This window comes from Cupressus sempervirens, chromosome 3, assembly GCF_028749045.1.
Source record: "Cupressus sempervirens isolate cs-2001-9-10 chromosome 3, ASM2874904v1, whole genome shotgun sequence".
In the NCBI taxonomy this organism is placed as follows: Eukaryota; Viridiplantae; Streptophyta; class Pinopsida; order Cupressales; family Cupressaceae; genus Cupressus; species Cupressus sempervirens.
In genome coordinates this window covers 462,311,391-462,324,848 of record NC_143120.1, presented here as the reverse complement: position 1 = coordinate 462,324,848, position 13,458 = coordinate 462,311,391, and the positions used below count along the sequence as shown (strand labels likewise).

Below are 13,458 nucleotides of genomic sequence, written 5' to 3'. Positions count from 1 at the left end.
TAGAAAAAATAATTCTGAGAGCATATCTCATTTTATTAAATTAAATATCTCAACAAAATCTCTCTTCAGTTCAAAAAGGGAAATTTCCAATTCACTATTGATCAAAAATGAGTTAAATCAATTAACTCCTTTTTCTACTCAAATTAAATCAGTTCACTCTTCATTTTACTCAAATTAAATCTGTTAACTCCCTTTAATTTGGAAATCTCCTTTTATGACTGAACCTCATCTTCAATCCTGACCGTTGATCCGAATTGATCTCAACCATTGATGAATTTCACGGAAGTCTATTTAAGAGACCCTCATCTCTTCATTTTGGAAGATGAATTTGGAGAATTTGCATCGAATCGTTGCTAGAATTCATACTCACATTTGCTCATATTTTTACATACATCTTGCATTCTTAGTTTAGATTCATCTAGCTTAATAATGCATACATTTTTAGTTTAATGTCTTTTATTTCTTAGATTAATTGCTTGTACTTCATCTACATTACTTGCACATTCATATAGTTTAAATTGCATTCAAATTCTTCATTCTTACAAGGTCTGGTTGCCTGCACCTTGATTCTGAGGATATTAATAGGCAAAATTCATTTAGATAGAAGGCAACAAGTCGCTTTGCAAGCTGATTTTCGGATGAACAATCTAATGTTCATTCCGAAATGAATCCGCATACAATGACCTTGTTGAAGTGTGTTAGCAGAGGCCATATTCACGCATACATTTCTGGCGCCCACAGTGGGGCACGAAAATCATTTTTTTTGGCCTCTTTCTCTATTTTTTTAATCATTTTTTTGTTCTCTATCCGTACTGTTTCGTACAGATTCAGGAATCGTCGCGCGAGACTATTCATTTTCGCACGAAGATTCTCTCCGGGTCGCGCTAGAAAGTTCCTGAGCACGCGAAATTTCGCACGGCACTTTTTTCTTCGCACGGGCCGAAAACAGTTTCGCGCGAGACAGAAATAACTTCGCGCGGCTCTGTCAGAAATCTCGCACAGCACTTGTTTCTTCGCGCGGGCCGAAAACAGTTTCGCGCAGGCTCCAAACAATTTCGTGCAAGACAAAAATAACTTCGCGCAGCTCTGTCAGAAATTTTGCATGAAACTCTACTATTTTTGCATTGATTTTCGTGTTTTCTGATTTTTCTGCTAAGTGCTCACTGTTTCTGATTTTTTTCATGCTTTCTGTTTTTTTTGGGACAGCAATACTGAAGACAGCTTTTTTCCAATTTTCCAAAAAAAATAAAAAAAAAATAATACAACAAAAAAAAAAAAAAAAAAAAGAGTATAAAACGAATTTTGACTTTTGATGTTTTCATAGGTTTTAGCATTTCCTAAGTTTTTTTATGGGTATAAAAATGAAAAAAAAGAAGTGAAATTTTATTTTCCCATCGTTAAGTTTCAGTTTTCACCAACATGTTTTCTCCTAAGCATCTTTATTTCCATTTTTCTGATTTTTTTTGCAACATAACAGCGGTTTGTAGGACAATTGGAAAAGCGTGATAAAGTTGCTAAAAACAGGTAAAACATCTACTAAGCGCGTTGCGAGGATTACCAAGTAATTCTCTTTGACTGATAACACCTCATTTGGAGCTAAAACGAACATCTCTTGTGTCAAGCTTCTGTGTATTTCCTTCCATGTTCTCATTTTACAACACATGCATAATTTGATACTAGGTTGTGATCTCTATTAGTTTCATCTAGCAGGCTTAGTTATTAGTGATAGATCTAATTAGCTATCTTGGGTTATTGGACTCGCTAATCCGTCCGCCCCTCGTTCCACCCTGTGGTTGCAAGATCAGCACCACGTTAAAGGGGAGGGGTCTACAGGACATAAGCGTTAACTGCTCCACAAGGCAACCCTTTTGTGCTTTCTAGAACTCACTAATTTTTGAGTTGTGGACTCGTTTTGGCTTATGTGAGGGGTTAAATGTTTCACATCTTTGGACTCACCTCGCATTAGTTAAAGCGTTAAGCGTACCACCTTGTGCTTGTTTATTGCTTTTGAATATATTTGCTTTCGGGAATTAACATCTGTACACACATAGTAATTAAGCCCCCATGAACACTATTCGTGGATCTTGAGGGAGTGGGTTCCTAGTGAAACTCCTCTCTAAGACGGATTCCTTGTAGGTGGGGAGGATACTTTGAGCATCTCGCAGATAGATGACTTAGTGTCACTATTTTCGAGATTCTCATAGAATCTCCATCGCGACAGTCACCAGTCGTTCTGACTGCGTCTGCCTACTGTTGCTAGTGACACTGTCTTCCAGATTCTCCTTATAGAATCTCTTCTGCAACAGTCACCAGTTGTTTCAACTGTGTCTGCCTACTGTTGCTAAGTTCATGTCTCTAGACTCCTTTATGAAAGATCTCTTTTGCGTTAGTCACCAGTCGTCCTGGCTATGTCTGTCTACTGTCATTTAGTCCTCTTTAGGTTCTTCATCGTGAAGATTCCTCTTTGTCCTCAATCACCAGTCGTTCTGACTGTGTTTGCCTACTATTGTCACCCTACTGATGAGATTTCTTTCAAACTTGTTCTGGACATTGACACTTGACATCAATCCAAAAACATTGAACTCAAAAATGATATACTTGTTTGGATATGCTAAGCATTTTCTTTGATTGCTTTGTTTTGTTTTATCTTATCCCCTCGAACAACTCGATGATGTCATCTTGGACTAGAGAAGTAATGACTGGGGGCATGATCTTTTTTTTTGCTTTCTGTTTGCGGTTTAGTTCCAATAAGTTGATCTATTCCTATAAGAGGGGTGTCCACTATAAGAGCCTCCATCTCGTATTGGATGGTCGTGTGTACCTCGACTCCTTTTATATGAATACGCCAATAATGTTGGTTCTTTTCCTTGTTTATTGGAGTGAACTCTTCATGCTACAGTAAATATTGACACTCGTCTTGCTAAGTGAACGTACGGGTCACTGCGAGTATATCTAGCATACTTCTGTATCGGGTAACGAACGCAAAGGTCGTTGCGGACAGAATGAATACTGAATACTTAGCATAAGAGGGATCTCCCGTGTGTTTGGTGTGTCTGTTATGCAAGCAACATTTAGGTCATCCTAGCATCTATGCTTTGATGCTTATGTTAACTTGCTACATTAAAAGGGACAAATGTTCTGGTCATTCTGGCTTCTTGTGCCTCGAATGCTTACATTTAATCCCGACAAACCAATAACGTATGTTATATTCATATATTTCCATGATTGCAATGTCAGTGAGAATTGTATAATATACTAGCTTTCTTTTATATCCAGTGATGATAAATCATCGAGGCTTGATAACTAGACCTAGGGTTGCATTTAACATAGTCTTGCATTGCATACTTCACTTGCATAAGCATGCGATTCAATTGCAAATCTACTTTCACCTTCTCTGATGTGGGATTGCTGATCTCTTCAAAGTATCATGTTCTTTCACGAACTGCACAAATGATTGATTAATCACGCTCTTGGCTACTTTGGTTGCTCTGAACCCATTTTTCGGGATCGAATTCGAAATCTGACACACTTAAGTGGCTCAAAATGCATTTTAAATTTTTTTTTGTGCAATCCAAATCTTTCTGATACTTTGCAATTCTTGGAATCTTTTCAACTCAAACTTGGTCTTTTGGATCTCGAAATCACTTCGAATCAACCTCCAAATTTCTTTTGATCATTCTGATCTCTTCATATTTCTTCAGATCGTTCTGATCTCTTCAAATTTCTTTAGATCATTCTAATATCTTCAAATTTCTTTAGATCATTCTGATCTCTTCATATTTCTTCAGATCATTCTGATCTCTTCATATTTCTTCAGATCGTTCTGATCTCTTCATATTTCTTCAAGATCGTTCTAATCTCTTTATATTTCTTCTAATCATTCTGATCTCTTCTATATTCTGCTTTATCTCAAATTTCTTCTATATCTCATGATATACTGCCTCACATCATATTTTTGGTGTGTCATCTTTCGATTTCGCTCCCGCGGGGGCAAGATGATTACATCATTAAATACTTATTGCTCGGGGCATCTAGTACCCATCTTATGTCCTAGTCACTTGGGGCATCTCATCACTTGGGGCATTTTGTTCCCTTCTATCTAGCATCTTTGCCATCTATCTTATCTTTTCATCAATTGATGAACCTTATAACAACTCTTCTCAAAGTTCGATAGACATGTATTGGGACAATCTAAACCCCGACTCCTGAGAATCAAACCTCGTTCTGGGGATGATTCTATGACTCATGATTAGACATCGTTATCTTGTATCGATCTCAAGTATCTAGGTGTTCTATTTGGATCCTTGAAGGTTACGCTGTGTTCTGGAGATAATCTTCTAAACGCTATTATTCTCGGGTATCTAGGTGTTCTATCTGGATCCTTGAAGGTTAAGCTCTCTTCTGGAGATAATCTTCTAAATGCTATCAATTTCAGGTATCTAGATGTTCTGTCTGGATCCTTAAAGATTACGCTTCGTTCTGGAGATAGTCTTTTAAATGCTATTAATCTTAGGTATCTAGGTGCTCTACTTGGATTCCTTGGGATTAAGCTCTGTTTTAGAGATAATCCTTAAAAGCTTATCAATTGGTCTCTGTGTCATCAACTTCGGAACCAATCTCATCTTTGCATCATACTTTCTGATTTTCTTTGAATTGAACGTACTGCTCGCACATTCATTCAAAGAGGGGCAAAATGTAATACCCCAAAATTGGCTCATTGCCATCTCAACCAATTCTGGTCTATTTCTGATCAATCCTAAAGACCTATTCTAATAGGCAATTCTCATTTTGCTATTCGCTACTTGACTTAATTGTCAGATGCAGAAAACCCTAATCTATTTTCATCATATTTCTTATTGAATTCCTATAATAGGTACTCATATTAGTCGCATTAAACCTACTTGATTTAATTATAATTTAATTATTAAGTATTTATACTTTAATTAAATTAAATTATATCCTAAGGCTAATGTACTATGGAATTAAATTTATTTAATTTAATAAATACGCCTATCTTGATTAATTAAATGTAATTATTTAATTAAATGAGAAAATTATTTCTAATTAATTAAACGAAATTATTTAATTAAATGGAGTACTTACTTCTAATTAATTAAACAAAGTTATTTAATTAAATGGGAAGTCATTCCTAATTAATTAAATGAAGTTATTTAATTAAATAAGAAAAATGTCTCTAATTAATTAAAAATTATTTAATTAAATAGAAAAAAATAATTATGATAGCATATCTCATTTTATTGAATTAAATATCTCAACAAAATCTCTCTTCAGTTCAAAAAGGAAAATTTTCAATTCACTATTGATCAAAAATGAGTTAAATCAGTTAACTCTTTTTTTTACTCAAATTAAATCAGTTAACTCCTTATTTTACTCAAATTAAATCTGTTAACTCCCTTTAATTTTGGAATCTCCCTTTATGACTGAACCTCATCTTCAATCCTGACCGTTGATCCGAATTGATCTCAACCGTTGATGGATTTCAGGAAAGTCTATTTAAGAGACCCTCATCTCTTCATTTTCGAGGATGAATTTGGAGAATTTGCATCGAATCGCTGCTGGAATTCATACTCACATTTGCTCATATTTTTACATACATCTTGCATTCTTAGTTTAGATTCATCTAGCTTGATAATGCATACATTTTTAGTTTAATATCTTTTATTTCTTAGATTAATTGCTTGTACTTCATCTAGATTATTTGCACATTCATATAGCTTAAATTGCATTCAAATCCTTCGTTCTTACAGGGTCTGGTTGCCTGCACCTTGATTCTGAGGATATTAACAGGCAAAATCCCTTTAGATAGAAAGCAACAGGTCGCTTTGCAGGCTGATTTTCGGATGAACAATCCAATGTTCATTCTGTGATGAATCTGCATACAATGGCCATGTTGAAGTGTGTGTGTTAGCAGAGGCCGCATATTCACGCATACAGATATGATCAAATTGTAATTTTTGAATAGTGAACTTAAGTTTCAATTTATGTTTGTTTATGTTTCTAAGTTGAATAGTTGCGTTAGAGATGTAATGACAGATGACGATCTTTCAGAGACATATATTCAGAAGGTAATCTTTGTAAGGTGATGATCTTACAAATGATAGGCCTGTTATTATGACAGTTTGTTCAAAACATGCCAGAAGTCATGAATAACAAATGCATTATAATTACTCTAGATATTGTTTCGGACAATTAGAGATCATAATATATGCTATGATAGTGTTCATAGCATGGTGATTTAAATTATTTGACGAGTCTCTATTTTTTAGAGTGGTAGTGTCAAAAAATATGTGATGTGTAGATATTTTGTTTTCTTATTTCTTTATTACTTCTCCCTTGCTATAGAGGGAGTGTTGAAGTTTAGCATTAGTCAAAATAATAGTGTATCAAATGGCATTATCGAGCATGATAAGTTATCGTGGATTATAATCGGTTGACTTAGTAACCGATTGTGTAGGGTCATGACCCAATGTGTACTTTGGCCTCGTAGAGTCATGCCCCTATAGGAACATGACTCATACATTATAAATATAAACTATTCGATGGACAAGGCAATATCAATAACAAACATACTTGCAGTCCTAGAATCGGCAGACTTATATATTGCAGATTATCACATACTTTCTCATCAGCACTTGGCATTCAAGGTAAAGATTATTGTAGCATTGAAGAGAAATCAAAGTTGCAGACCTGCTACACACAAATAGGAAGATGAAAAAATAAGTACATGAACTTTGTAGCCATTGAAGAGACGTCAAGAACAAGAATCCCCTCCATTACCCTCCTCTTAGGCAACGTCTATGCAGCCACGAAAATGCACTTTCATACGAAGGAGAGGACTTAGTTAATTTTTTCAAAAGTTGGAAAAAGCAATGTAAAGAAAGTGCATTTTCGTGGCTGTATAGCCACGGGCCTCCTCTTACCACCCCGTCATAGCATAGGGCGCACCCCAACCGTCTTTCTAGCACTTTGATTGCCCACGATTCTCCTTTAGATTATTTCCTCTCCTCTAGATCTTTCTCCCTAACATAGTATTTCATGGATTATTTCCTCACAATCATGCTCCAAATTTTAAAAAGGTTGGAAATTCTCTTGTGAGGCAAGGACTAGTTAGACACGTAGAGACCTTCCCATATCCCTTTTCTTCCGTAACCCCTCTCCAAGCCCCTCTCGAGGTGAGTTTTTCCAGATGCCCTCGACAAACCCCTCTCAAGGTGCCCCACGAGGTTTTGGGCCGAGAAAAAGGCGGGCCTCAGTTCTTCAGGTGAACCCTCTGCTTCCCTCTTTGTAGCTTATCAAAAAGAGGGTGCTTACCCTGGACCCAAACGAGGGAAAATAGCCCCTGCAGAACAATAAATGAACTTCAATGCAAATAAATTGTCGGAAGCAAAGACCTCGCGGCATCGAAGAAATACCCTGACATTAAGAAATATGAACTCGAAACAACAATAACATGATCTTGGCGCAAAACTGAAAGCGCAAAATCTTAGGAAGTAATTTCCGGGTGAAGTTACAAATATAAGCCTGAAAGCGCGAGATAAGAATAAAGGCCAATGAAACGGTTTCCCCAAAAGAATGCCCTAGGAACACTTTTCACATATATGTCCGCATGCCCAGTTCACAATTGCTTTTATCTTACCGTGTAAACTGAATCGAAGTAACAGAAACTACACAAATAGAGTGTTTAATTCAACTCCTGCAGAGTCAAAAAAGAGAAAATGCAACAAAAAATTTTAAGACCAGAAGCAAGTATCCAACACACGGAACCATCACCCCCTTTCCTGTCATTAGCATTCGAAATTAATTATGCAAAAGAAAAAGAAAAAATCAACTGGATGAGAACTTTAACAGACCCTTTGCACAATGGCGTCGTAGAACCGGTTGTCCTCATTGTTGCTGGAAAAAGAGGCACAGATGATCGTGCCTTCCTTGATACTCCCGCAATTCTCGTCCTGCAGCTGCTGCGATGAAAATCGGAACCTAACCCTCAAATCTTTAACACACTTAAAATCTTCAACGCAGAACCTCTCGTCATCTTCTGCCGTGAACCCAAGGTAATGGACAAGCAGGTCTGTACCTTCTAATGCCAGAGATACATCATACCATGCGCCATCCCCGGACTTAAACTCCAACCGTACACCATCTTCCCTTTCCTCCGTCATTTCTCGAACAAATCTTTCCCTCTATCATTACAGCATTTTCAAACCTCTCCCCCTACATATTGCACCATTCTCAAGTATTTATCTCCATATTAAACACCATTACCAAATCTTTCTCCCTATATTACAGCATTTTCAAATCTGGCTCTCCATATTACACAATCTTCAAATCTCCGTCCCACTATCACACAATTTCAAACCCATTAAGAAGCCTTAAAAGGATTCTTTGTTGGGCATTTCCCCAGTAAATCTCTATCTCTCTATTTTACACCAGTTTCAAATCTTTTCCTCCCCAATACACCATTTTAAATCTCTCTTTCACTATTACAACATATCAAACGCATTGAAGAAGCCTTAAAAAGTTTCATGGTTGGGCATTTCCCCAATTAACAGAGCCTGACAGGCACTCAAAAACCTTCTGGTTCGTATGTAGTAACTGTCTCACAAGATCGGCACTTATAAAGGGGAGAATTTGGGCGCAGCTTGGTGTACTCCACTAACTGACAACTGCTACGGTGGCGCCGCAATGGTTGGCATTCATATTAACTTTTCGAGATTTACGCGGAAGGTGATTTCATTCCATAAATTGAGATTTATTGCCCTGTTGCGATTTCTTTCCTCTTTTGTTGTTGTTTTAACCATGTTAAGACGGTGAGTTGGTGATGAACAAAAATTTTAACTGTTTTTTGGAATTTTAAACAAAACTCTGTTGTGACTTTTGTTTTATTGGTAAAATCAACTCTAGAAAAGTCTACGTTGGAGCATATTGACATCCAATTAATATTCTCTTATGTGATGTCTTTATTGACATACAATTGTCATTTTCTTACATGATTCTTCATCTACATTGGAGCATATTGGAGTATATTGACATCTAACAAACATTAAGTGATGTCTTTTTCGAAATACAATTTTCATTTTCTTACATGATTCTTCATCTACATTGGAGCATAATGGAGTATATTGACATCTAACAAACATTCTTTCATGTGATGTCTTTATTGACATAATTGTCATTTCTTCATGTGATTTCTATAGTGCATAACACATGTATAGACTAAAATAGCTAATCATGTGTTGGGAATATGTCTCAACCTTGATATCATATTTGTATTACACTTGTAATCATCTTAAATTGTCATATGTGATTGTGGCAACTTGTAAGATAAGAAAGTAATGGATAAAATAGTAAAAGCAACTATGACAAAAGTAAGATAAGAAACCTTATCTTATTGATAGTGGGCAAGCCACTATGATGATGAGCAAATAAGATACCTTATCTTATTGATAGCGGGCAAGCCACTATGACAATGGGGAAGATAAGATACCTTATCTTATTGATAGTTGGTAGCCACTATGACAATAGAGAAGATAAGACACCTTATCTTATTGATAGTGAGCAAGCCACTATGACAATGGAGAAGATTAGACACCTTATCTTATTGATAGTGGACAAGAACTAAGACAATAGAGATGATAAGATTCCTTATCTTAGTGGATTGAGAAATCATTCTTTAAATGATTTATGGTTTCTCTCGTGGCTATATATTCAGTGCTTGTATTTGTAGCATTAGAGAAACTTAGAGCAAGTTAGAGCAATGCATGAATGTAGCAATGTAATCCTATCATTGTGAGGCAATAAAGTGTTGGAGCTTTGGTGGTGGAGTTTTTACCCATATGGGTTTCTCCATGTAAAGTTTTGGAGTTATGATTTGCATGTTTTTTCATCCATTTATTATTAAGTTATCTAGTTCTTATTGAATTTTTCCTAGCATTTGGTATCAGAGCAATAGTGTTCTTTAACAGTTGGCTTGATTTGTGAAGTGGATGTGGATATGCATGAGACTTCTTCAACACAGTAGCTTTGCTAGTCTTGTGTGCTCAAGGAAAAGCTTGTGATATTTTGTAGATTTATTGAATAGTTATTATCTAGATCCTAGTTTCTTCAAGATGTTACTAGATGATATAGTTGTAGCTCTACATGCACAGGTGTTCTTCAACATGGTGGCTTTTCTGGTCTTTGATGCTCAAGGAAAAGCTTGTGATATTTTGTAGATCTACTAAAGAGCTATTTTCTAGATCTTGGTTTCTTCAGGATGTTACTAGATCAGATAGTTGTAGTTCTACATGCATGGGTGAACTTCAGCACGGTGGCTTTGCTAGTTTTGTATGCTTAAGGAAAAACTTGTGATATTTTGTAGATCTACTGAAGAGCTATTTTCTAGATCTTGGTTTCTTCAGGATGTTACTAGATGAGATAGTTGTAGTTCTACATGCATAGGTGCTCTTTGATACAATGGCTTTGCCGGTTTTGTGTACTCTGAGAAGGAAAAAAAATATTTTGTTTTTTGTAGATCTACTGAAGAGCTGTTATCTAGTCCTGGTTTCTTCAGGATGTTACAAGATGAGATAGTTTTAGTTCTACATGCATGCTTGTTTTGTGCATGATGAAGGAGGTGTATTTCTTTCTCTGCATGCAGATTTTGGTACGTGATCAGTCACTCAACATTTCTATGGTGATATTGTGTTAGATTCCTAGACTATGGTGCTCGATGTGGACATAAATGGCAAATCAGATTTATGGTTGATTTGGTGTTTTAGTCATGTTGTCTACATGATTATTCTCTTTGATCTCATTTGAACATGTCACTAACATGATAGTGGTTTTGCATGTTGCAATGATTGGATCTACAAGTTATGCAATTAGGTGGGTAGGCCACCCATTTAATTGTAGTGGGATAACTTGGATGTGGACTATCTATATCCACCAGATTTGATTCAGTGTCGGTGCAGGTTTGTTAGCTGGCCTTGTTTGTGGTCACTTGTGCATTAGTGTGGTTGCTTTGGGATAAGAGAATGGATGATAAGTGAGTACTTGGATAGTCGGTTACAGTGTCCTATAACATGATGAATTTCCTTAGTTTGAAAATCTTGGCATCACTCAATGTGATGTGTGGACTTGGATGATTTTCAGATTTGGAAGACATTGTGTCATATGCTTGGAGAGCTCAGTATCATGTTTCAATGGGATCTTTAGTAGTGGTTGTATTTATTCATCACACAGTGATGGATGATCTTCTTTAGTGTTATAGATGTTGGAGGATGACATAGATCCCATTGTTGTAGAAGAATTGTTCATATTTGTTGGTTCGCTAATTAGAGATGGTATCTTCATGTAATTGGAGATGTTGACATCTTTAGGATTCAAGGGGTCATTGGTAGAGATGTTGTTTATGATTTTATTTGATATGTTATCATGGTGGCTTTTATGTCATTGTTTTCTCTTTATTACCAAATTAGAGTTGTGACATGATACAGTTATTTGATATGATCACATAGAGCATGTTATCTCTTTGGAGGATATGGTTTAGATCATGATGTCATGTTTATGTTCCTTATTCCATGGTTGGAGCTTTGACATTGATCTTGGTTTAATTTCTTAGTATCGAGTACTTTGATCATTTTCTCGATACTTCATGATAGTGTTATGTTGTAATGGAGTTTTGCATGGAGTGATTGATTACAGGTGCTTGTGGATACTTGGAGACTTAGGTGAGGCTAGAGTTGTCTTGATATGAGAGACATATAGTTGAAATGGATACTCTAGATGAGATTTTAGCAAGAAGTCCGAGAAACCTACACCTTGGTTGGATGTGAGTTCAATAGAGACCTATGAGGAGATTGTTCTTAGATAAGTCATGTGTGACTTGCATATCTTGGAGGAGCATTCTCATTCTCCACTCTTGGTCTACTTGACATTTTATCACTTGAGAGGTATCACCCAATGTTACTTTCAGGTGATTTATGTTTTCTTTCATATTTATGAATCTTGAGTTGTAGTTAGATGGTTTTGGAGGATTCATTATGAGAGATGGATAACATGGTTATCTCCGTGAAGTGTATTTTCATTTATGATGACAATAGGAGATGGCAGTGGGTTGATTTCCTAAAATGCCAAATGGAGTTGTTTGAATTTCTTTGAAAAGGCGTACATCCATATAGATTCATGATAGCATGCTATGTTTGATCCCTTAAGGTTGAGCAGTTTTGGATGTCGTTGTGGCTTTTCTCTTGGGGTTGTAAAGGAGATCATACTTTATAGAGCTAACATTTAGAAGTATTTGTAGAAGGATAGGCTACATGCTCATGCTTTGCAGGTTCTCTCTTTGGTCTTGGTTATCTTCTTGGATGTTTGGGTTCACAAGAGATTGTTTTTTGAGATTCATTGAAGCTATGGTGGTCACTCTTTTGTGGTCATATGTTATCACTTTTAATTTATTATTTTTTGGTGATAACATGGTGGTTCATTTATCTCTTTTCTTTATTGGATATAGAGAACATGGGAGAGATGTGGAGACTAGATGAGAGAGATGTTTCTTGTAATATTTTTGCTACATGATTTGCATATGTTTGTGGATGGTCCTCGGTACTACCTGGTTACAATTTCTTTGTGTTGTTATTGGTATACTCAATATGCCTTTGGTCTTTTAGATTTGAGATTTCCTGATGTTGGATACCTTTGAGGTATGAGTGATTGGATGGGTTAGCATTTGTTATGAATGTTATTTCCAATCTTGGGGATTTATCAGTAAGATTGGAGCAATCAGCTTGGATGTTATTTTGGCTAATATTTTACCCTTTTTTTTAAAGAATTACTTTGCAGATGTGTTGGGCTAAGAAGTTGATATTTTTTATGCTTCTGTATAGGTCATAAAAATAGTAGATTGGTGGCATTATTTTGGAGCCTTTGTTATCATTGAGATCCTATGCTTGTGTTCTTTAGACAAGTGTCTAGTTGGAACGCAAGAGCATGCATTAAACTTTATGTGGTTTCATGGATGGCTATGATGATATAATTTCATCAGTTTGAATATTACAAGGTGTTCGACAAGTGGGAGAATGTTGGGAATATGTCTCAACCTTGATATCATATTTGTATTACACTTGTAATTATCTTAAATTGTCATATGTGATTGTGACAACTTGTAAGATAAGAAATTAATGGATAAAATACTAAAAGCAACTCTAACAAAAGTAAAGATAAGAAACCTTATCTAATTGATAGTGGGCAAGCCACTATGATAATGGGCAAATAAGATACCTTATCTTATTAATAGTGGGCAAGCCACTATGACAATGGGGAAGATAAGATTATTGATAGTTGGCAGCCACTATGACAATAGAGAAGATAAGACACCTTATCTTATTGATAGTGGGCAAGCCACTATGACAATGGGAAAGATAAGATATCTTATCTTATTGATAGTGGGCAAGCCACTAT

General features: G+C 36.0%; 1 protein-coding gene and 1 long non-coding RNA gene across 2 annotated transcripts in view; one reads left to right on the top strand and one right to left on the bottom strand.

Moving 5' to 3' along the window:
* LOC149567118 (uncharacterized) overlaps window positions 1–8,784 on the bottom strand; it is a 65,872-nt gene extending 57,088 nt beyond the window's left edge. The window contains exon 1 of the mRNA XM_089820318.1: window positions 7,872–8,784. Within this exon, the coding sequence (XP_089676444.1) occupies window positions 7,872–8,180 (309 nt within the window). The 5' untranslated portion in view covers window positions 8,181–8,784. The remainder of the gene's footprint in view (window positions 1–7,871) is intronic.
* A 977-nt stretch (window positions 8,785–9,761) lies between these two features.
* Window positions 9,762–12,129, top strand: LOC149567117 (uncharacterized). Its single transcript, XR_016361604.1, has 2 exons — window positions 9,762–9,868; window positions 10,658–12,129. It is a non-coding gene; the product is annotated as an uncharacterized LOC149567117 (long non-coding RNA).
* Window positions 12,130–13,458: the final 1,329 nt, after the last annotated feature.